We start from the raw sequence: 23,987 nt of genomic DNA on the forward strand, positions 1-23,987 counted from the left end.
TTATCCTGGCTTTCATGTGTCTATTTCAGAAAAAAAAGGCTAGCCTTCCTCACCATTAATTCTCCCCACTGTCTGTAGATTCTTGTGATCTACAACTCATGTGGGACCATAAATCAGGGACCTGAGGAAAATCTCTTCCCAGAATGACTTCATGCATAAGGCTGGGTATGACCCTATCACAATGACTCAGCATTCCAAGCAGACTTCGAAACAGCACTTTGACTGTGGGACAATTCCATCTATACTACTCCCAGGTTGCTCACTCTCTTTATCCTAAAAACAGCTTCAGCAATTACACTTATTGAAGTTACAATACCTTTGCAATCAAGCAATGCTTAAACCTGTTTCACATCCAACCACATAAGACATTTTCAAACTTGTTCCAGAATACTACTAACAGAGGCTGATTCTATTACATCTGCAAACAGAATGTGTTTCATTACAAGGGTCACACTACACTGTCTCAACATTTAGTGAACAGTTCTTAGCTAGGTATCCTAGTTTACAGCATTTAAAATATCCTACTTTTTAAACTGATTTTCATTTCCAACCCCACTTATGTGCTGCCTGAGATTGTCTCTTCAGGTCAAGAAAAGTGATGGTCTTCCTTGAGCACCCTTACCTTTCAGATTTTTTTACTAGTTACCCCATTACCATGTGAGCTGTTTTGAGTTTAACAGGTCCTGGAAGTTTGTGAATGTTCATTTGCTACCCTGTATCTACAAACCAGTTCCACCAGTTGATCTACAGATGTATGACTCCCTGACTAACCCACTCATGGATGGATAAAGAAGAATGTCCTTACATTCACTGCTGCAGTATTCTTAACATATGGGAATTCCCTGCCATGCAAGCCTGATGTCCAGAGTATGCCGAATGTCACCCAAATGCTCCTTGTACAGCGTAGGGCATAAAGGTGATACTCATGCCTACCATAGTCACAACTGATTGCCCCAGTAGGAACACCAGTCCAAGGAACCAAAGAGGTAATCTGTACATCTAGGAAGGCAAAGTTCTAGGGGGAAGGAGGGAGGGAGCGAATACTGCAGTAGTAAAGGCAAGGACATCTACCATTATGGTAAGATTTTACACAACTTTACTATGTCCTTATATTCACAGCTGCAGTATTCTTAACATATGGGAGACTGCCAAAGCTCAAGAGGAACCAGAGGGGAGGGGCAGAAGAATCCCCTAAAAAAGCCATAAAGAACAGCACTAGCAAAAGTAGCCCTAGCTCTAGAGATAATATGTATGAGTAAAGATTTCAGTAAATGCTGTGTTGAGTATGGGATTTGAGGGCAAAGCAGCCCTGATATGGTAAGTTATAGGTTTAATGTGCTCTGATGACACTGTATGGTGTGTGGTTGACTAGTTCAGCGTGTATCAGAATACTAATGGTAAAAATGACAAGGTGGATCCTGAGTCTCTGTCAGACGAAAAGAAAGCAGCAATCAGTCTATTAGCACATACATTTTACACACATTCACCCTCAGAGTTAGCATGATATACATATCCTTTGTATTAAAGTGATAACATTAATTGCTCATCCTCCAAAATTTGTCAGACTTTAAAGACTTTAATATTGGGAATAGTGGATCTTCTGTTCATTTTCAGCACTGATGTGATAACTTAGGATCTGAATTTTATCATCTAGCCCTTCAAAACAGAGCAGCCTTTTAAAAACTTCTTTTAATAAACAGTTTGCTCCTCTATCTTGCTGTTTCCTTTTGGACTTATTTGTCATGGACATAAGATACACTCTTGTAGCCCCCACAAAACTTCACATATTCATTTTTGTACTTGGGTTGTTAATAAGCTTACAGTCCTGAGGACCACTGAGGAACCTGGCCCAAATTCCCAGTTGCCCCCAAGCACTATCTGGTTAAATTATGTACTCAAAGTTATACAGTAGGGAAATGAGAACTGAGGGAGTCAAACCCTGCACCAGAGGATCTACAGCTCAACAGCCTTAACCCTCAGCATCAACTGTCAGAAATGTTTCTGATGTACGAGTGCTAAAAGTACGCATACCCATGTGAATCAGCAGTAGTCAAGAATGCCTTCTAGTTCTGAAACTCAGGCAGTTTGTTTATTCCTGTCACACATCCCTGCTGTTACAGCAACCTAACCAATTTTCAAAGTACAAAAATATCAAATTCACTACTGTGTTGGACAGGTGCCAACACAAATAATAGACATAAGGGCCCTCACCTTGCCAACTTTCATGCCTTAAAAGCTGTAGGCAAGGAATGAGGTTTCCAAAAGCTTTACACTCACCAAAGTGTCAATATATGTCACTATCTTGACTGTCCATCTCTTATTAAATCACCTGTCGACTGCCCTTTGCTGGGTCTTTAATGTTAAAATATGTTGCCTTTCCCAACTTGGGTAAGAGTTTAGCATTCAAAGTACTGACAAGCTGGTAGCTGATTTCTTAGCACTACAAAGCCAAGACTAGTTCATACTATATTTACTACAGCTATCTTGCCTAGGAATTGATATGCATTTGAGCCACAACAGTTGTGAATTACCCCTCTATCCAGGTTTTCCTTCATCTCATTCCCACTGTCTTTTAAGATAGGTTTTAAGAGTTGGTATGCCCTTAACTGCTATGATTTAGGCACAGCATTATGTCTGGTACACAGATTAAGCCTTGCCACTCTTACATTTACTGATATTATTCATACTGTTAGGCTTGTTTATGGGTGAATACTTTGCTAACTATATAAACTAAGCCCTCAGAGATAATCATTAACTGCTTGGGATTTAGCATTTGAAGATCTTCTGTTCTGAAAAATAAAAACATGTCCTTCTTCTTGTCCCCCTGTTATAATTTTGAATGCTCAGATGCTGAGAATTATGTTTATTTTCTTTTGTCCTCACCACACATACCGCAGGAGAGTAATCTAAATTTGTCTCTAAATAGTAAGGTAAATCTCAGAAATTTAATTTTTGCCTGTACACAAGACTCCTGCTTAGTTTATTTCTAGCACAAAAACATATCTTCAGCATATGCTTCCTTTCCTGGAGTACATACTATAAAAAAATCACAATGAAGAAAATCATCACCATACTAACATGATAGATTCTCCATGTCACATCTAATGTCAGATAATTCTGCTGTGTAGATGACATCAGTCTTGTCTCTTTGCCCTATTTGGACATACTGACTCATCTTTCAGTTTGACACTGTTAACCAAGGATTATAACCATGACATCTCATCCAGACCAATAGGGAAGGAATGAGGTGTGGCTCTGAGATCATACCAGTGTTTCTGTATCTACGAGGCAGCTGCCATTGAGTTGTCCACGTATGCTATGCTTCTTTACTTTCTGGAGGAGGAGGAGTGGAACTTTGTGTCTGTATTTACTAAACTATGTAATAATATTATTTTGGGTGGCCCACTTCCTCTCTCATGGAAAGTGGCAATTTTGGTTATGATTCACAAACCAGAGAAAGATTTGACTGTTCCATCTTCTTACAGACTGATGTAATGAATGAATTAGTTTCATAGGCAATTATTTTACAGGCAATTACATACCTAGCCAATAACCACGCAATGTTCAAAGTTGAGAATCAAACCCTATACTTTGTGTCTGTGAACTAAACACGTTAACCATTAAGCCAACCCCCCCAACCATTTTCTATTTTGAATCGTGATTATAAGTTATTTATAGAAATAGTTCTAGAAGACTTGCTACTATTTTAATAACAATTATAGGCTTCAGATTGGCTTCACACAAGGGAGAATACCTTTTGACAATTTGATTAAAACATTTTTATTCGTCACAAATGTAACTGATTTTCATCATACATTACTGTTCATGAGACTGGATGCTGAAATAGCATCTGATGAAGTTAGATGGGATTTCCTGCAGAAGTTATTGAGTTATTTAAGGTTCCCCACAGGTTTTGTGGCTATGTTACGGGAATTATATGTGGGCTCTTTAGCTAGGATAAGACAGGAACAAGATAAGGCTGCCAGCTTTCTCCACTACTTTCTGCAATTTTGTTTAGAACCCTTAGTGGTTCACATTAGACAAATGCCTATCTCTGACTATAGGCTTGGAGGAATATAATATAAATTTATTTCTTTATGTAGATGACTTATTGGTTTATCTTATTAATCAAGAGGAACGGTTGTCATAATTATTGCAAGAACTTAATTTATTTGGATCTGTATCATGATATGAAGTTAAAATTTTGTATCAGGATATAAAGTTAACCCTGATAAAACCAAATTAGTAAAAATGTATTATGAACTATTACAATGGATCTTAAATGAATTCCCTTTTCTTGAAAGGAACAGCACTCTTACCTATTTGATGATTCAGGTGGGACCCTCCTTGTTGATAACTGTGTAAAATGCAAATGAGAACATTTTGAAGAAAGTAAAAGAGTATTGTAAAACTAGAAACACCTTTGTTTCAACATGGTACAAGGAATTCAAACTATTATGTGGTATATGTGTTTATCAAGCTATACATTTTTCGAGGTGTGCCTCTGCAGTAGTTGGGGACTGGGTTATTTTGGGAGTGCCCAACCCTAAAGAAATTTAAGGAGGTGATACCATGTACCTGTGATATAATTTGGCTTGCTCAAGTGGTAGTTACCAGATCCACCTTTTTTATAGGCTCATAGGTTCATAGGTAGGTACTGGGCTATCTACCCAAAGGCATATATTAGCCCAGCCATGCTGTGCGGTATTCACCGCCCCTTTGGTTAGTTCCCTAGGCCCTTGATCTAGCAGCTAGTACCCTTGGCCCCTATCTAGTAGAGCTGTTGGTATGATCCCTGGTGTGAACTTTCTGTTACCCATCCACTCGTCAAGGTTCCTCTTGAAAAGTGATAGTGAGGGGCTCTGTCTTATGTAGATCGGGACCTTGTTCCATAGCAAAGGAAGTCTTTGCAAAGGGAATCTATCCCTCCAGCATGTTCTATTCATTGTTGTGCTGAGGTTTATATCCCTAGAGTGTGTAGCTCGAGTGGATTTGGTTTTGCTAAGATGGAGCATGTTATAGGGGGATGTGTGTACCTTTTCACTTGGGTCATCTAATTTCAGATTGTTACATTTAATATATACATTGTTGCAAAAAAGTGTACTATAAAATGTTGGAAGATTATTCTCCCACCCTCATTTATTGATTTAACTCTATTGTTAAATGACCTTTCAAATATGGAACAGTTGCTGCCAGATCCTAAACTAAAGAAGAAACTATTCAATAAATGGATACTCTGGTAGATATTCATTGCAAAATATTATCATGTTTTTAATTACTTTTAGCCTTTAGCCTTTAGCCTCTTGTATTATTAATCCTTGATTTATGTTATCAGCTGTTGTTATTTAACATTATTTATATAGTTACTTATAGGTTTTAACTGCTGGTAAATGTTCTTTTGTTTCTGTAATAATGTCATTGTTTAATAAAAAAGTTTATTCAACTTCCACCTAAAGTTCAAGACACATTCCTTTATGGAAGAACCCTAGAGAAAATGTTGATAGTCCCAGGACTCCTGTGTCCACTGGCTCCAAATCCACATAGGACTTAAAGTGAAAGAACCATGCTGATTCTTGAGGTACCATGCAGAATGGCAACATCAGATGATTTAGGTATTTCTCATAGCTCCTGCCATGCTGTTTTGCAAAGTCTTGATGTATCGTTTCAATCATACCATTAGCGCCTTATTTGAGTCCCTTTCTCTGAATCTGATCTCCATGTATGCCTCAAAACAAAGGTGTTGCATCATTTGTTCTACCTATGCTGTTATGTTAGGACAATGAATAGTGTCTCTTGCACTTTACTCTTAGCGATTCTCTGATAAAACTCATGGATTTTTATCAGCGTTTAATTTAACTCAGGAGATGGAATTACAGCTTTTTCACTTTAAACTCTGATTACATGACAGTTCTTCTATAAATGTATAATATGACAGACTTGATGGGTGTAGACACTTTGTATGATCTGTCCAACTGGATATTATAGTATTTACTAACAGATGCATTTTTTATATCCTCTCTACTAGCTGTCTTCAGTCCTTGTAGTTCCTCTGGAATTACTGAAGTTTGTATCACAAACCACAATATACTTCCAGACCTTCCAGCAAATCTTTCCTGCAGTCATAGAACTTAGTTCTTCTTAACATGCCAGCAATGTATTTCAGACTTCCTAGCAACAATTCCTACATCATATTTCTGAAGTGCCAACAACATTCTTTGTAATCTTGCATATGTTTTATGCAACAACTTTCAAAAGATGCTTTACAAATGCTTATTATATCTTTCTAATATCATACATCCTCCACATTCTGCACATATCTAGTTTTTGTGTCTGTTAAAGATCTTGACAGGTAAGCAATCTGTCTTTCTTCTTTCAGTGACTCTGCTCCCAACTCTTTCTGACTTGCATCTACTTGGAGTGTCATAAGTAATTGTTCATCAAAATAGTTAAGTGTAGGTGCCAAAATAACCAGTTATTTCAGTAAGTCAAATTTCTTAAGCTGTATCTCTATCCAGTCCCAGGCTGAATCCAGCTTAGGTAGCTTTCTTAGAATTAAATGTATATCTGACAACTGAGGTATGAAGTTAGCAGGTACTATATAGTCCTCAAGAATCTCATTAATTAGGGTTTGCCTCCTGGGGTTTCCATATTTACAACAGCAAACACCTTATGTAGTTCAGCTGTAAGAATGTGACTGATATATTTCAGAGATGGAAAACCACATGTGGCATCTTATTTTATTTAGTTTAAGACCTTGTACTCTCAGTCTGTTCTACAGCTTATTCAGTCACTCATCACGTTGTTGCTTAGTACAGCCTCAAAGCAAAACATCAGTTATATTGTCATTTGGTTCCAAAATAACAAGCACAGAAGAACTAGTTATTATATGGTGGAGTTTAAGCTTGCTGAGCGCCTGCTGTTACAGTGCATCTTATACTGATCGCCAAAGTAAATACAGCATGCAAAGCTACGTTTCCCTCTGGGACACAGTACTGACAGAGTGTGAAGGAGCCATCAAGAGGAAAGGGGCATTCCAAGGGGGAAGGAGTTCCCCCCAGGTCCACCAAGCAGGTCTGCTCCCTACTACCGAACTCTCACCTAGGAGTGGAGAGCCAGTTGGGCAGGCATGAAGGAAGTAATGGGTTGTAGGCTCTCTCCTAGCTTGAGAATGCCCAGTCCTATATCCTTGGAACAAATCAGCCAACTGGACACTGGTAATGAAATCACTGGACAAGGTGGGGGGGATGAATTGTTTTAGTTTTGCATAATATAGAAGGCCATACAAGACAACCTTGCATAGTATGCACGTTTTATGAATAGTGTCCCGGATCAAAAGCAAAGCTCAAGTCTCAATTAGATGTCAAAAATGAGAAAGCATTGTTTAAGGAAGGCAAAATTAAGGAGCTTTATAAACAATGGTAATCATAATTATCACATTCATTATAGTATGAAACAATAACTAGGAAATCAAAACAATGTATTCAACATTATATTTGTTAAGTGGCTACATGAAGTAGTGTTCTATTTTGTGTAATAAAGATATTAATTACTCTAAATACAACAATTAAAAAAAAATCAAAAACTATGCTTTTAACAAAAAAATAATGTATTAACAAAAATACACATAGTTATTGTAGCACAGTGGTGCGGCAGTTAGCATTGTCACCTCACAGCAAGAGGTTCTCTGGCTTGATTCTCGGCTGGGGTACCTTCTGTATGGAGTCGGCATGTCCTCTCAGTAGTTGTGTGGGTTTCCTCCAGGTGCTACGGTTTCCTCCCACACTCCAAAGACATGCAGCAGGTAGACTGTACTGTACACTCTAAGTTGGCCCTAGAAGTGAGTGTGTATGTGAGTGCATGGTACTGATGAACTGCCATGGCAGGGCTAGCCACCCAGTGGTGTAAACCTTGGCTCAAGATGATTGTCACTGTTGAAGAGACACCCCGACCCCATGTGCAAAAATGGGAAAAGGGGTTGAGGATAGATGGATAATGCATAGTTATTGTAGAAACATAGTATAGACGCTTATTAAAAAGATTCTTAACTTCTGTATGTTAAAATATATTACAAGATCTTACCTTTTGTTTATATTTAGCTTGTTGGTGTTGAATTAGTTGATTTTGTCTTGCTTCTGCCTCGGACATGCTTCCTCCTAAGAAAATTAGAATATTGTTGTAAAGTTATTCATTATTAGGATTCCAGATTGTGGCATGTATATGAGCACATGATCCCTGGCCCTACAAATACACTTCACTTAAAACTAAACATTTTAAAACAAACCTGTATATACAAGCTGATCTTATCTATCTCTCAGAATCTAAAATACAGGGGACAGTAAAAGTATACAACAAATGTGTGCATGAACACACACACATATACACATACATGCACACAGAAACACACACACAAACACGCACGCACGCACATGCATGCACACACACACACACACACGCGCGCAGAAAGCAAAACAAGATCAAGGAAATACTGCAGAATTTAGTGAATAAAATACTTAAAACACCGATAATACAATATATCTGTTGTAATGCCATGTGAGAACTAAATATGTTACATATTCTAAATACAGCACAAACACATACTTACACACACGCGCGCGTGCGCGCGTGTGTGTATAGAAAGAGAGAGAGAAAGAAAGAAAGATGTTCTAAATGTAATTATATAGCTAATGATGTTTATAATACCACCAACATATATGCCTACAAATATTACATGAAAAATAGGAGGTGGGCTAGTAACCAATGATAGTATATGGGGTTTGATTCTTTTAACTATGCTTAACTTTGACTGCATACTGATGTCAGGTATCCCTTTATTTACTGTCAGGTTTAGTGAACAGCTTCAGGGCCTATTAGGCACCAAGATGTTTGATGCCCTGGATCCCATGTTAGAACTTAATTGTCCCTGTAAAGCCATGTGTTTTCCTCCTTTAAAGTATGGATTGATGAACTAAGTTTAAATGGGGTTGGGGCTGTTACACAGATATGAGTCTTTGAGCTATTAAGTTATCGCACTTAATGGTATGTCTGATATTAATTTCTATTGAAACCACGTGTCTTCTTGTGTTCAGGTCAGCAACAAAGTATTTTAAGCAAAAGGTTTTAATTACTGGGGGTTCTTTAATGCTCTGTATATCAGGCACAGGTCTCTTCTAAGATGAAGAAAATACACATACAGAGAAGAAAAAGGAGTGCTGTAGTCTTTGGCTATAATACAGTCTTTGAATCCTTTACATTCTCTTTCTGAGGAACCTTTGCATCTCATCCAATTGCACCAGGTTGTCTGTATGTCACAGAAAGGTACAGTGCGACTCCATATACCTTGCAGATGGTAGCTGTTAGAAATGAAATGTTGCTGTTGACACACACTTCAAGGTATTTTCCTACTTTCCTCATCTTGTAACTGTTGCTGATTATAGTATATGAAGCTGCCGGGGTATTTGCTGAATGCCACAATGTTGCATTTTTTTATATTGCAGGTAAGGTCATTTCTACTGCATTAAGTCATCTCTACTGTTAAGTACAATTTGAAGGGAGGTGGTATCAGTAGAGTTGAAGATGATGTTCCAAACTTTGAAGTCACCTGTATGTCTCGTGAACCAGATAGTGGAGTCAGTTTTGAAATTTGAGAAAAAGATGCTGCAAAAGAGCACACTGGTGATAGGTGATAGTGAAGATAGGAGATTTCCAGCTCTTACCTGCTGTGTATAACTATAAACAAAATAGTTAATGTAGGTTATTACAGCTTAATTTACCTTTAGACCTCCAATTTACATATGATTCTGCCATGGGGTATAGTGAAAATACTTTAAACAGATACACGGACAAACAATGCTTCATCTGGAATAGCAGTCACACTGAAAAAATTATGAGGTTGAGCATACAAAATCTACTTCTGGGAAAACTATGTTGGATTACTTCATAGGGAAGGAGGTTTCTAGTGTCTGCCTGAATAATTATCAAGATGATTCTCTACATGAAATTGCACAATATGCTTGTGAATCTGACCAGTGTGTAATTACTGAGACTTGTACAAGGTTCTTCCTCCTGGATTGGGACTATAGTAGCCTGCTTTCAGATATCAGGAATTAATCTATTTTGTAATGATCTATTAAGATTACATAACAGGGTAATTCCAGTCTATTTTTGATCACAGAAATTAGGCTTCCTGCTCTCAAATCTGGTCCTATGAAACTAGTGTTTCAGATATGACTGAAGGCAGAGAGGACCATTTTGCATGTAAATTCAAGTGGGATTGCGTTCCTGGAAGAAAGAGTGGATGGGGTTCCCCTTTGCTGCTCCTTTTGTGGCCTAAAATGCTCTCTAAAATTTGTATATCTATGTGTTAGCGATATCTTTTGGCTCAGATTCTTCCTCTTCTGTTTTTTGGATGTGAGCATAGACATCCTTAGCCACCCCCTCAGACACTAAGCTTTACCTTCAAAGAATCTTTGCCTCTGTTGATTGCCTTCACAAGTTCTTTTTGGGTGGAGTTGACTTTAGTTTTACTGCATTGATCTAGAAAAGGTTTGAAGGTTTTTCTATGTTCTTTTCTTTGCCAATATGTAGATGTTTATCCTGCAGGAGGGATGCCTGTGACAAAGATTCCATCTTAGAATGATGGCTTCCATCTGCAAGACTGCCAGGAGCTTCATAATACAGATGGCTTACACTGCCTTGTTTCCTTAACTACCTAATTTCAATGTATACCTCTCTTGAGCAGTGGTTACACATCTCCTGTCTTAAAAAGATAAACAGAAGATGTTAAAGATCATCGACTGCATTTAACACAGAGATAGGACCACCTGATGATGATTATTCTACTTTAATTCTACTGAAATGCAAAATGCTTTGGTCCCTGTTATGTATCCTAAAACAAAAAGTTTTCAAGTTTTCTCTTTATTGTCCTATCAAAACAAGAATTAGCCATCAGCTCTTGATTGTTTCAGAGATCTCTCCCCACCAACCACAGACCAAACTATTTCAAAAAGAAACAAGAAATGACAAACAGGAAGAATGCTGTTGAAGATGTGGGTCCATTGAAGATATAGGGAATATTTACTGAATGCTACCCACACTTCCCAAGCAAGCCTTCACTTGCTTTCACAGAGGATTGGCACTCTCTCTATGAGGTTCTAAACATTATTAAACCATGGAAAACATCTAGGATGTCTTTAAATTAATTTCATGATGTAACATGTCTGTGAGCTTGTCTGACAGCATATTCCATTTCTCTTGGCATGTTTCAGTTTTAGTCACTTGTTTTCAAAAGGGATTACTTCATATGAGACACTGTGTTTTCTTCCTTAAATTCTAAGGATAAACATTCCACAAAGTATTATATCTACTGTGCAACATTCCTGGGATACTAACCGGACGACACATTTCACTGCTTTCATGCTTATATACGATACATGCATGACACAGGAATAAGGAGTGCACCAGCTCCACCTAAAATGTAGCCTTCTTGCTGGGAAGTGAACTATGGAGACTACCCACAATGCTGCAAGTGAGCTGTGGAGATTACCCACAGCATTGCATGCTTAGACTTAATGGCTTATAAATAACATATCATTTTGGTCCCCTTTTTGTGATTATTCTAGGTGTAGGGGTCCATCATATTTCTTTTCTATAGTTAGATGGCTTACACATGCTGCAATAAGGGTTGTGCATGTTTTTTACAGCCAGTGTTTGGAGTTCTTCCTGTGCTTCCCCTGTGTGTGTGTGTATGTGTGTGTGTGCGTGTGTGCATGTGTGTGTGTGTGTGTGTGTGTGTGTGTGTGTGTGTGTGTGTGTGTGTGTGTGTGTGTGTGTGTCTGTGCGTGTGCGCGCGCATGTGTGTGTGTGTGTGTGTGTCTGTGTGTGCGTGTGTGTGTGTGTGTGTGTGTGTGTGCGTGTGTGCGTGTGTGTGTGTGTGTGTGTGTGTGTGTGTGTGTGTGTGTGTGTGTGTGTGTGTGTGCGCTCGTGCACATGCGCGTGTGTGTATTTTCTCTCTTCTCCCTTTTAAGTGACTCATACTTCCAGCTGTCCTTTAGTCAAGGTGAATATTTTTTCCCCTGGATCTAATTCTTTTTTTTAGGGTAGACGATGTCTAACATTGTCTTTCTATTTGAGCATGGACTAGTGTTAGAAAGTGGTTGATTGATCCTGAGAAAAGCTGCTGCGGGTGGAAGGAGATAGCTTAATTACCTTGCTTATAAATACAAGCTTTTCTCACCTGTGCTTGCCATTCTCTTTCCCTTGGCAGGTTTCTCATTGGACACCCTTGGGAACATGGGATGAACTTGGCTAGGCTTGTAAGGGCCCTGGGGCCATTAGCCTAGTAACCTCCTATGATCATATGATCTTATGATACTATGATTGGATCACAGTCTTCTGGCCTTTCTTACTACTTAATTTATATACAATTTTGGAGGAGTGTTGTGTCAACGATTTTCTTGTTTGATTTAGGTTTCACCTTGCAATCAGGAATGCTTGTTTTAGTTATCGGGGAGATCTTTTTACAGTAAGTACTTCCCTTTGTGAGACAGAAGGGTGTTTTTTTTCCTCATGGCTATGTATTTTACTGTGGTTACATAGGCCACTAAAGGAACATGAGGTTCAATCAAGCACTTCAGGATTTTCCAGCCCTTTCTGATAGTTCACTCTGGATGTCATATGTCTCCAGGAAACATACTTGATGCTGACTGATCACCAAAAGATATTAAGGTTAGGTTATTCAATATTCAGGTACTTCTTGTTTGGGGCTAAGAGGTGATTAGGCAAAGTGATCTTAGGGTCAGTGACCACTTTAGGGCTACAGCCTTTGTACACATTCAGTGATATAAAGATAATACTGTTCTAGGCCAATTTGATAGGGCAGATGAGTTATACACAACAGTTTCTTGTTATCTGTACCCCAGGTTTTGTGTCATAGAACGTATGAAGGTTTTTGTGTTAGTGGCAAATAATATCTTGATATGACTAATCTAAATATGGGATTTTAATTCCTTACAGATTCACTAGATGCCATGGTGAGTATGCTTAGGAAGTTGACCCCTTTAGTTCAGACAGCAAATGAGGCCACTACAATTTTGTACTTGAATGACAAGGGGTTCCCAGCAGTAAAAAATGCATAACTGTAACACACTATTTATTGGTCTATAACTCATGAGCCTGAATGGGTAAAAATTATGTTCCTGAGGACCAGGAAGAGCTCTGCACTTTCCTTAGAATTCTCTTTTTTGACCCTTTTGGCTTATGGTTCCTTAATGGCATCTCTTTCCATAGCACAATGTTAAGAAGTATATGCTTCCTATAGGCTGACCTCCTTCAGTCCATGGAGTGTATATATTCCAAGGAAGCTGCCCTCCCTTCTCCCAAATATAGGAGTTTCTAGAAAAAAAATTTAAAAAACATAGGCATGATTCTGGAAAAAGCATTACAATGCTGACTTCCCTGGTATTATGGGAAGCTATCATGAATTCTGTCAAAGCAATTTTTTGTGGAGAATGTATCAACTTTCTAAATGGCTTTTAATCCAATGCCATATGGTTAAATTGTAATGGCAGAAAACAACTTGCATTGATCCTTGAGGTTGCAATTTTCTCAAATATTGTTCAACCACACACTTTTTATATGTAAGTTGGGTGTGGGGTCTCCTGCAAATGGAGGGAGACTTTCCCTCACTCCTTCAAAGGTTTCTCCTCTCCTCTCCTTCCTGCCCCTTTACTTTTCTGTTGACTTGCCATTAAGTTTAAAAAAATGGAAAACCATACTGGATCATGTAAATGTAAAAGGGGTTGAAATGTGCCTAGGTTCCCAAATGGCCTTGTGCCTTGAAACTGGTATCACTCCTATGAACCTAAGAATATTATTATGGAAACACTGTTTTCATACTCTAATCCTCAAATTTTCTGACTTGAATGTCAACATATTAGTGGAATAAACTTGAATGTGTGAAAAATAGTACCATGTTGAATTCTATTGCTTTATCCTCAGATACTTGAGTCACCTATCATGCCAGCAGCATCCTCTGTTCTCCTTAGTGGTATATATGATGTGTTCTTGCATTGTTTACTTGTAATAGACTCTAGTCCAGGCAGTAAAAAACTTCTGGCACACTTTTCAAGAACACATCCATCATATCTGCATCCTTTCAGATATGACATCTTCAGAAATGTACAGAATACTTTAGAGGGGATCTCCCACCTGCTTATAAAGAATGAAGAGATATTCCTGTTGTTTTTTTCTTTATTTCTGATGCATCCATGAAGCCTTTCATTCTTTTTTTTTGCATGGTTTTCTTACTTCTGGGTCATTTAGCTTACCTGTTCCCCAGATCTTTTTTCCACTTTTGTCGCAGCTGCTGTTTCTCTCCATGTGGGCATCTCTTACCTTGGTTTTGTTTCATATGCCTACATTGTTATAACCTGACCACATTAAACATTTTTATTTCACATCATTCTACTAACCTTGCCATTTCTCTTTGTCATTTTTACTCTTTCTTGTGTGTCAGCCCTGTTTCACATCTTTATATTATCTGAAAAGTGATATTTTTTTCTTTATAAGTATTCACGAATAATACTGTTTACCAACTGGAGGTAAGTACAGAAGTGTTTCTGGAAAGGGAACAGGTAAGGACTAATAAGACCAGGTTAAAGAGCATACAAGGTTAATGAACTCTGAAGTATATGTTTTCAAAGGATCAAAGCAAAAATCCTGGCACCAGATAAACAGTATAAAACAAACTTATAATCAAAAATAAAATGCTATGAAGTAAACACAGCTGATAAGTATTTTACTGAGCACTTTCAACCCAATCATAGTGAGCACTTCATAAGAATAAAACAGCAAACAGCAAAATAGGATGTCAACTTATATACTACAAAAAAAATCACATGATCAAAGTCAGTGACAGCTACTTAAAAAGATATAAAATAAATAAAAAATAAACACAATAGAAGAAAAAGAAGAAAAAGTGAAAAATAAACCTTATATATATATATATATATATATATATATATATATATATATATGTTAGTGTGTGTGTGTGTGTGTATATATGGATCCCCTACAAAAGCTTGAAATTTCAAAACTTTGAACTTCAAAAGACCAAGACCATAAGACTGAAGTTGTGAAATTTCGAACATTTTGAATAAAGATCGCTGTACAGCAAGGAACAGAATATTTACTGTTTTCCTCACTGTAGTGCAATCTCATATTTGGTATATTTACTTAGCATGAGGTGTGATGGGTACAGGGGGGCTTCCCCCCTGCAAAAACATAAAAAAAAATTGTTTTTATTAGGTTTTCGAAGTTTCAGAACTTTGATATTATGGTCTTGGCCATTTGAAGTTTGAAGTTTTGAAACTTCCAGCTTCTGAAGTAGATGCATATGTGTGTGTGTGTGTGTGTGTGTGTGTGTGTGTATATATATATATATATATATATATATATATATATATATATATATATATATATATATATATATATATATATATATATACACACACACACATATATATATATATATATACGTATACATATGTAAATATTTGTGTGTGTGTGTGTATGCATGTGTGTGTGTGTGTGTGTGTGTGTGTGTGTGTGTGTGTGTGTGTGTGTGTATGTGTGTGTGTGTGTGTATATATATATATATATATATATATATATATATATATTATTAATACCCCCATTTAATCTAAACACATTTATTATTTATAGAATATGTTTATTGTCAACATTATATTTATACACTGGAATATATTTATAATGATTTTAAAAGGTTTTATAGTATTTAACATATAATATGTTTACTTCTGGCATTAATAGCTACATGAATTTCATGGATTATACTTTATTTATTATTTATTTTAGACTCCCTGGGTTATAGTTCTTCAAAAACTTTTTTATGATCTGTGATCTCTTTAATAACTGTGGTACAATCAATTAATTAACTAGTGTTATCTGGCAATTAATCAAGTTTATCAACTTTATATAAAGGGATGAGCCATTTTTTGGTATTTAGTTCTGATGAAGTCCATGCACTTAAGAGTGGACAAAAGCTCTTAACTTATTTTCTTTGATTTGCTTTTATGTTTCTTTATTAATACAGTGTTTTTATCAGACTTGGTTCCTCTTTTATTCCAAACCACACCACACTTTGGTTCTTTGTTGGTTTTCTTGGTGGTGAGAGACACCCTAGTTTGGTTTGTTACTTAAATTCAAATTAATTACCATAATATTAACATATGGCAATCATTTTACTGATCAACTGATTTTAGATGTAGAGGTTAACATACTTTGCCGTTTTCATTCTTGGCTATAGCCTGCAGTCTTTGGATAAACACAGTTTACAAGTCTATGGAAGTGGTATAGAACTGCTGCTGCTCAGGAGGTCATTCATGTGACAAAGATGAAAATCTTTTGTGTTCACTGACAGTTAACAGTTATCTTGTAATTACTAGTATGCACTTCAGTCACTGAGAAACTGCAATCTTCAGTCCACTTAACTTTAGTCCAGAGTTATTATTTCTCTTAATAATGTTACTCAGATATATATAGGGAGTCTAAACCAGAAACTCTTCAGCACCTTTCAGTTTCATCACTCCATTATTCCTGGCACATGTCATGTAGGTGCCAATATTTTATATTCAAATCTTGCATTGTTTCACCTATGTGACACAGAGTAGTCACATCACATTCTACAGTCTTCATTGTTAGCCACTGCTAGAAATTTCAGATCCTGAGAGTGTCATGCTGAGGTTAGTAAAGTGCTATGAAACACACATTAAAAGCTAAATTGAAACTCTTTTCCAAAGAATTAGATTTTTGAAGAAACCTTTAAATGAATGACATGTATGAGTTATAATGCAACATTGCATAATCAACCTGAAGTACTCTGGTTCATAGGTAGGTACTAGGCTATCGGCCCAAGGGCCTACGCAAGCCTAGCCAACAAGGTTCCCTGGCTTACGCTACCCAAGAAAGTTATTTTCCTGTGCCACTGACGAGCGGAGACACAGAAGTGATCCCCGGGGTGTATTTCCTATTTCGCATCCACTCATCAAGATTTTTCTTGAAGAGTGCTAATGAAGAACTTTGCTTGACATAGATGGGTAGCCTGTTCCAGAGTATGGGAAGTCTCTGGGATAGGAATCTATCCCTCCAGCATGTCCTGTTTATTGTGTTGACAAGGTTTAGGTCCCTAGAGCGTGTAGCTCGGAGGGATTGGGATTTCTTTAGGTGTAGCATGTCCAACAGCTCTGGGTTTGACATAGCTTTATATGTTAGACAGAGATCACCTCTGAGTAGGCGATATGCTACGGAGTAAAGCTGGAGTTTTTTGAGGCGGTCAGTGTAGGGCATTTGTTTGAGTCCAGTAATCCTCTTTGTGAGGTACTTCTGTGGCCTTTCCAGCTGCTGCAGATGTCTTGTGAGGTACATTCCAAAAGGGGCGTTGTACTCTATAATGGGTCTAATGAGTGATGAGTAGAGGGTAACAATGACCTCTTTTTTCCTGGATGAGAACCCTTTTATGATGAGGTGTGCCACGTAGAAGGACTTCCTGACTACTGTGGCGATGTGACTATCAAAGGAGAGACTACTGTCCACCTGGGTCCCAAGGTCTCTTATCACGCATTCGGTGTTAAGTAGATTGCTGCCTATGTGGTAGTTCATGGGTATAGAGTTTTTACCAAAGGGGATGACACTACACTTTTTGGCATTGAGCTTGAGGCCATGGCTCTGACACCAGGTGTCTGTCTCAGAGAGGCCCTTCTGTAGGATGTTCACATCATTTGGGGACTTGACTATGGCTCCTAGCTTGCACTCATATGCGAACTTCGTTAGCCAGATGCCTTCTGTGTTAGCCTGTACTTCAGAGAAGTAGATACCAAACAGGAGCGGTCCCAGGACGGAACCCTGTGGTACTCCACTTGTCACTGGTTTGAGTCAGATTTGGAGTCTGCAACTTTTACAGTGTGGGTTCTGTCAGTGAGCCAGTTGGCAACCCATCTTGTGACATAGGGATTTATGCCTAGTTTATTGAGTTTAGCTATAATTCCAGAATGGGGGATGGTGTCGAAAGCCTTGGCGAGGTCAAGATAGGCTGTGTGAACCACTTTACCCTCATCTACGGCTTTGGTGACTGCCTCAAAGAAGTCAATCAGGTTCAGGAGGCATGATCTGCCTTTCACAAACCCAAACTGAGTGGGATCCAGAGTTTGGAGGTTACCAATGTCTTTGTTTATGAGTTCCATGATGATACGTTCATGGCTTTGCAGGCCAGTCTCGTCAGGCTAATAGGTCTATAGTTCCCGGGATCAGTGGTGGCTCCCCCTTTGTGAAGTGGGATAACTGTTGCTGTGCACCATTCAGTGGGCACAAAGCCTGATGCAAAGCTATTATTGAACATGGTGCTTAAGTGTATTGTTTTTATCCATGTAGCTATAGAAATGTAAAGACACAAGCAGGTTTTGATTGTTTTACTAGTTATTTGAAGTGGCAGATGTGGCAACTGTCAATCACAATGAAGAAGCAGAGCTGCTATACTTGTCTGGGAGGTCTGACACCAAAACAAGATTTTATGGGTGTGAGGGTAGAGGGAATCTAGAAATTGATTAACTCATGCCTGCCGTACAATGTGGAATGTCATACTTCTGGCAACCCACATGCATCCATAGATTTTTGACAATTTTCTGTAAAGCTATGTTAAAACTTAAAAGTCAAACAAATATGAATATATTGTGTAACATAAATGCTATTAAAAACAAGCATAAATGTTGTGCAGTAAAAACAAAAAAGTCTTTACATTAGAACAATGTATTATAATGCAAAAAAAGTCTTCTCTTTGAATTGTTGCAAGCAACTTTTCATATCATAGAAAGACGACAACCTAGGCACATAGTATCAGCAGCACTTCTGTTTAGGTAGACTAAACTTTTTGCAAGTAATTCCTTTCTGTATACTTACTTTGGAAAAATGTACAGAAAGATGAACAATTATACCTATATGCATAAATTATCAAAATAAACAACTCTCAATGCCTCTCAGGATGTACAAGTTTCAAAGAAATTATCAGTGACAGTTTTCTTCAAGTATTACCTAAGGTTTCATCTGATATCATGCAAAACAGTTTGTATGTCACTTGGTTTTGGCAATATTAATCAAAATGCAGAAATAGTACATATCTAATATTTTCAGCAGTGAGTTATACTTGGACAATGATGACATACCTTTATGTATAACGTCATAACATTCCACATTTTCTGTCTCAATCACTCAGATATGAAACTCTGAGTGCAAATATGAAAATATGTACAACAGATGAGAAACAACAATCACTATATAACAGTACATTATGGATAAAATCTTAGCATAATTTTGATTTGAATGTTCAAACATTTAGATTTTGTCTGTCATAAATTCCAAAATTGAATGCTTAAGACGGTGTAGTTACTGGTAATCACAATATTGTTGGTCAAGTGGCTTTCATTCTAAAATGTAATGTTATAATGCAGTCCATCACAATATGTTGTATACTATGGAATGTTGGGAGTGTTTTTTACAGGGTTTTTGCCCTTTTCTGCACTATGGTGTCAACTGTGTAGTTGTTATATGTAATTTATTGGAGTGTGGCAAAGTCCCCAACATTGGGGTGTGCAGGGGACTCGCACCCTTTCAAAAAAGATTTTTGTGAGTTCTGATATGATTTACAGCTCATCATTTTTGATATTTAATTTTCAACAATCGGTAAGCTAAAAAAGTGTGCTGTGATTGTTCATGGGTAAATCAGTTAAAGTAGCCAGTCCCAAACAATATCATGGTACGTTAAAGAGCTATGAGTGTGAAATAGAAATAAGCTACAAAGGTGTTATATGTATACAGGGGTTAAGAACTCCAACTTTGGCTGCTTAATCAAACCTTATTACTTACCTACTTTGTATCAAACAGAATTTGAATATGCTATCACAAAAGCTTTAGAGCAGCTTTTGCACAGCACAAATCAGTGCAATTCAGTAAAAAAGGAACGTGTCAGAACTTCCAGGGACTATGCCTGAATCCACTGGCTCACTGCATTGTCACTATAATCAAACAAAGGAAAAGCACCTTTTACTATGTGTAGCCTATGTCCTAGTAAGAGAATACAAGCAACATTGTGGGATACAGAGTCTTCATAGCAGTAAGACATTCTCCATAAAGGCCATTTTGGGGAGTAACTAATTAAAAATATGCCAAATACCATTTATAGTCATTATGATACATTGTTGAACACAAAATGTCATCATTCAATGAAAAGAAAAAAAAATAGTTTCAAGGGGGACTTTTCCTTTAAGAAAAATAGTTAATTTAGTAGACATGCTTAATATACACAGTTGGCCAGTCAATAAAGCCTACACTAAGTATACATAATATGTATTCAGGAACATCCCTGCCACATCTTTGTGCTTTCTAGTTACTCAGAAAGATTACACTAAGTGTACATGTAGTCTACACTTTGTGGTAACCTTTATGAATCCCTGTCAATATTTAAAGCTGCAAGAAAATTAGTAGGAAAACTAAAATTAGGAGGAAGAAGTTGTGAGTTACACCTGTGTTAGCTACTCACTCAGAACGATGTACACTTAGTGTGCAGTTAGTGTAGGCATTATCGAATCCCAGGTGGTTAGCACTATATGCCTTCATTGATCTCAGAAGGTAGATGAGTATACATGGTTCCTAACTTTATAATACAGATTTTGTTAATTCACTAAGAAAGTTACTAAAACTACTGCCAATGTAGAAAACATTACTGAAGTTCAAGAAAAAACTTACCAAGCTGAACAGGATTCATATTTATTGGGCCTAATCTGTGTTCCGCCTTCCACTGCTCAAGGTCTTCCAATTCCTTAGCCGCCACTGAAACAGAGCCAAGAGTATCATCTACCTTCACACAACTTTTGCATTGCACAAGACATTAGAAAACACCCATAGTTTACAGAAATATTACTCATTGTTACTGTGGAACCTAACTAGTATGGCTAGTAATAGTAATCAAAGCCCTAAGAAGGAATATTATTAAATACTAGTAGCCTAGTTTTATAGACTTAGCAGTCTTCAAGCAAAACAAGGAGAAAATTGGCTGATAGACTTTTAATGGATGCTCCACAGACTTGAAAATACACTCAGCATAATATTCAGTTAAGCTCACTATCTTCAGTTTGCTATTTACTGAATTCAGCATTTGACAAAATCATCATGAGAAAACTCTTGCATTTTATAACTTGTCTGACTAAATCTGTTTACTGCTCAGCATTAGAAATAATCATTTCTTGTTGCTGAATGGTGATTTGCATAAACAGTCAACTGCTGTAATACAATGAAGAAATCAACATGAAGTACACTATTAAGAGCATAGAGATATTCTGTAAATAAATGAGCAATTTATAAGTTTCACTGATCAAAAGATCAAACCAAGAAACCAAAGTTATGTACTTAGCATAATGACAAATCTTCATGATCCACTTCCATCCACTTCAGCCACACAGCTGGGTGCTGATAGATACTAGTCATGTGAGACATGTTTTTAGGCTCAAGATCCTCCCAGTGCCCTGAAAATGTAGCACACCTTCTTATCTCTCCAGATCAAGCTTTCTCATGGATACCCCCTCTTCTATACTGTATGCAGCTCCATTCATCATTCGTCTAACCATTGTCACTTGTGACAATTACAAAGGATATGGTGAAGTGCATGGAAGTGGATTATGAAACTCTACCATTATGGTAAGTACATAACTTTTGCATCTTACATGATCCATTCCATCTATAAGACAAAGTCCCCAGCTTCTCTTCTTCAGTGGCATTAGGATAGGATGCCCTGAATGATGATAAACCTGAAGGTTGCAGTGGACCTTGAGATCACATCCAGTTTGTAGCATCTTGCAAATGTATGCATTGAAGCCCAAGTCATTGCAGCACAAACATCATCAACTAATACATTCCTGAAAAAGGCTGATGAGATAGCTACCACAATTCAGAATGTTCTTAACAGTTTTCTTTTAAAGTTTTGTTATACTTTTCAAAGCAAAACAAATGTCGTCCAGTATAGCCACTGAGACAGACTGACCTTATATACTTTTTGGCCTAATGAGTTATAGTTATGGAAAACTAATCATCTTTCCTATGAGCTTTGTTTCTGTCTAGGTAGATATGTAGCTGTCAATAAATATCCAGCCATTGAACATGAAATTAAACTCGTAAGGCAGTACAGGTTCTCTAGGAATAGGCCTTACTAAAAATGTGAATTTGGCCTTTGACAAAACTGGAAGTTGTCATTAAATGAATCTTAATATTAGAGTAAGCCAGTCCTTAATCAAAAATGTGCAATAAGAACTGGAAAACTGTAGGGATCAGGACCGAAGAAGGTCCTGAGTAATGACTCCTAGTGAAAACTTAGTCTATTTGCTTTTTTATATTTTTAGACATATCTTACTGAACCGCGGTGGTGGTGCTGCAGTAGCGTTGTCTCCTCACAGTAAGACGCTGTCCGGTTCAACTCTCAGCTAGAGCGTCTTCTGCATGGAGACATGCGTGAATGGGCGTACTTTCGTTGAAGGTTGTGCGTCAGGGCTGGCAACTCGGTATGTAAAAATCAACTGCCAATCATTAGCGGACCGGAGTTCCGCTGTGGCAACCCCTAACCGGGAAAAGCCGAAAGACACAAGAACAACACAAGGTTTCTTGCTACCAAGATAAGTGTAATAACAATGCAATTAGAATTCGAGAATGAAGGTCTGGGTGCCATATGTTGGAAGACGTAAGAGAACATTGCATGGTCTTAGCTAGACAGGTTTCTCCATTAAATGGGACTAGAACAAAAAGAACAAAACTTGTCAGAACCAAAATGGACCTATGAGGATGACTCATGCCATGTTCACTATGGATTCCTTCAGAAATCTCAGAACAAGAGGAAACTATGGACAAGTGTAATGGGTCTTGATGGCCCTGCTAAACTAGAGCATCTCAGGATGTCTGCCCCTGTGGAGAGATTGCCAAGAAAAAAATTCTACATCTCCAGTAGGTCTGTAAGACAAAATGGTTGCAGCAGAACTTACTCCAGTGGTGAAAAATGGTGTGTGCCAAAGACTGACAGAGGCATTACTTGTGTGACATTAGCGATCATCAGCCTGGCTTGTCCACCAAGAAGGTGGCTTGGTCAGGGATACACAGTGCTACTGGAATGCAACAAGTCAATGTGGCATACTTTCATAGCTGCATGGCATCCCAACATATGAAGTAGGAGTGGGATCCCTCTGGCCTGATGACCCACCAAATCACTGTCATGTTGTCTGGGTGAATGGCTAACATGTCCTGAGGAAGGAAGCCATGTAGAGTCTGCAAAATTAGAAGGACTGCCCTCATCTCTTGGACGTTTAAGTTTAGATTGGTTACTTCCTGGGCCTGTATCCCTTGGATTGTCTGTCACAAAGTCCCCTAACCCCAGGAAAGATGCATCTGTTGTGACACTGTTGCTGGAGAGGGAAGGGAAGGGTGAATGGACTGCATTGAGACAGGATGTCAATTTGATGCCACCTGTCTAAATACCTGTGTCACACCTATGAAATCCTGACTGGAAGGCACATTTTGTCCGTGTTTTAATTCTACTGGACCTTCAGAGTCCACTGCAAGACCCTTGTATTATATATTTTAAGGGCAATTATTAAGCCAGCTACTGTCATAAATAAGGAATTAGAAGGGCAGTCAGTTTACTAGAATAAAAACATATTTAGAAGTAATATTAAAGCCAGCTGAGGAAGGACTCTAAGGGACACCAAAGGGAGTCTATCAAGTCTGGGGTGTGTAAGACTCATTCAGGTTCTAAACCACTAAATGTGCAGCACCAAATGAAGAGTCAACTGAGCAGGTATAAAGCCAAAAATCTCATTAGGTGCTTCTTTCAGTATTAAATGGATGAGAGAATGAAATCCTGCCCAGATACTAAGTCATGCAAA

At 37.8% G+C, this 23,987-nt stretch overlaps 1 protein-coding gene across 1 annotated transcript in view; it reads right to left on the reverse strand.

Moving 5' to 3' along the window:
- Window positions 1-23,987, reverse strand: part of EPSTI1 (epithelial stromal interaction 1) — a 293,203-nt gene that overhangs the window by 225,369 nt on the left and 43,847 nt on the right. The window contains exons 3-4 of the mRNA XM_044072047.1: window positions 20,812-20,895; window positions 8,080-8,153 (exon numbers count right to left, since the gene is read on the reverse strand). Coding sequence (XP_043927982.1) covers window positions 8,080-8,153; window positions 20,812-20,895 — 158 coding nt within the window. The remainder of the gene's footprint in view (window positions 1-8,079; window positions 8,154-20,811; window positions 20,896-23,987) is intronic.

Source organism: Protopterus annectens, chromosome 5.part0 (assembly GCF_019279795.1).
Source record: "Protopterus annectens isolate FY-2018-M chromosome 5.part0, PAN1.0, whole genome shotgun sequence".
NCBI classification, from domain to species: Eukaryota; Metazoa; Chordata; order Ceratodontiformes; family Protopteridae; genus Protopterus; species Protopterus annectens.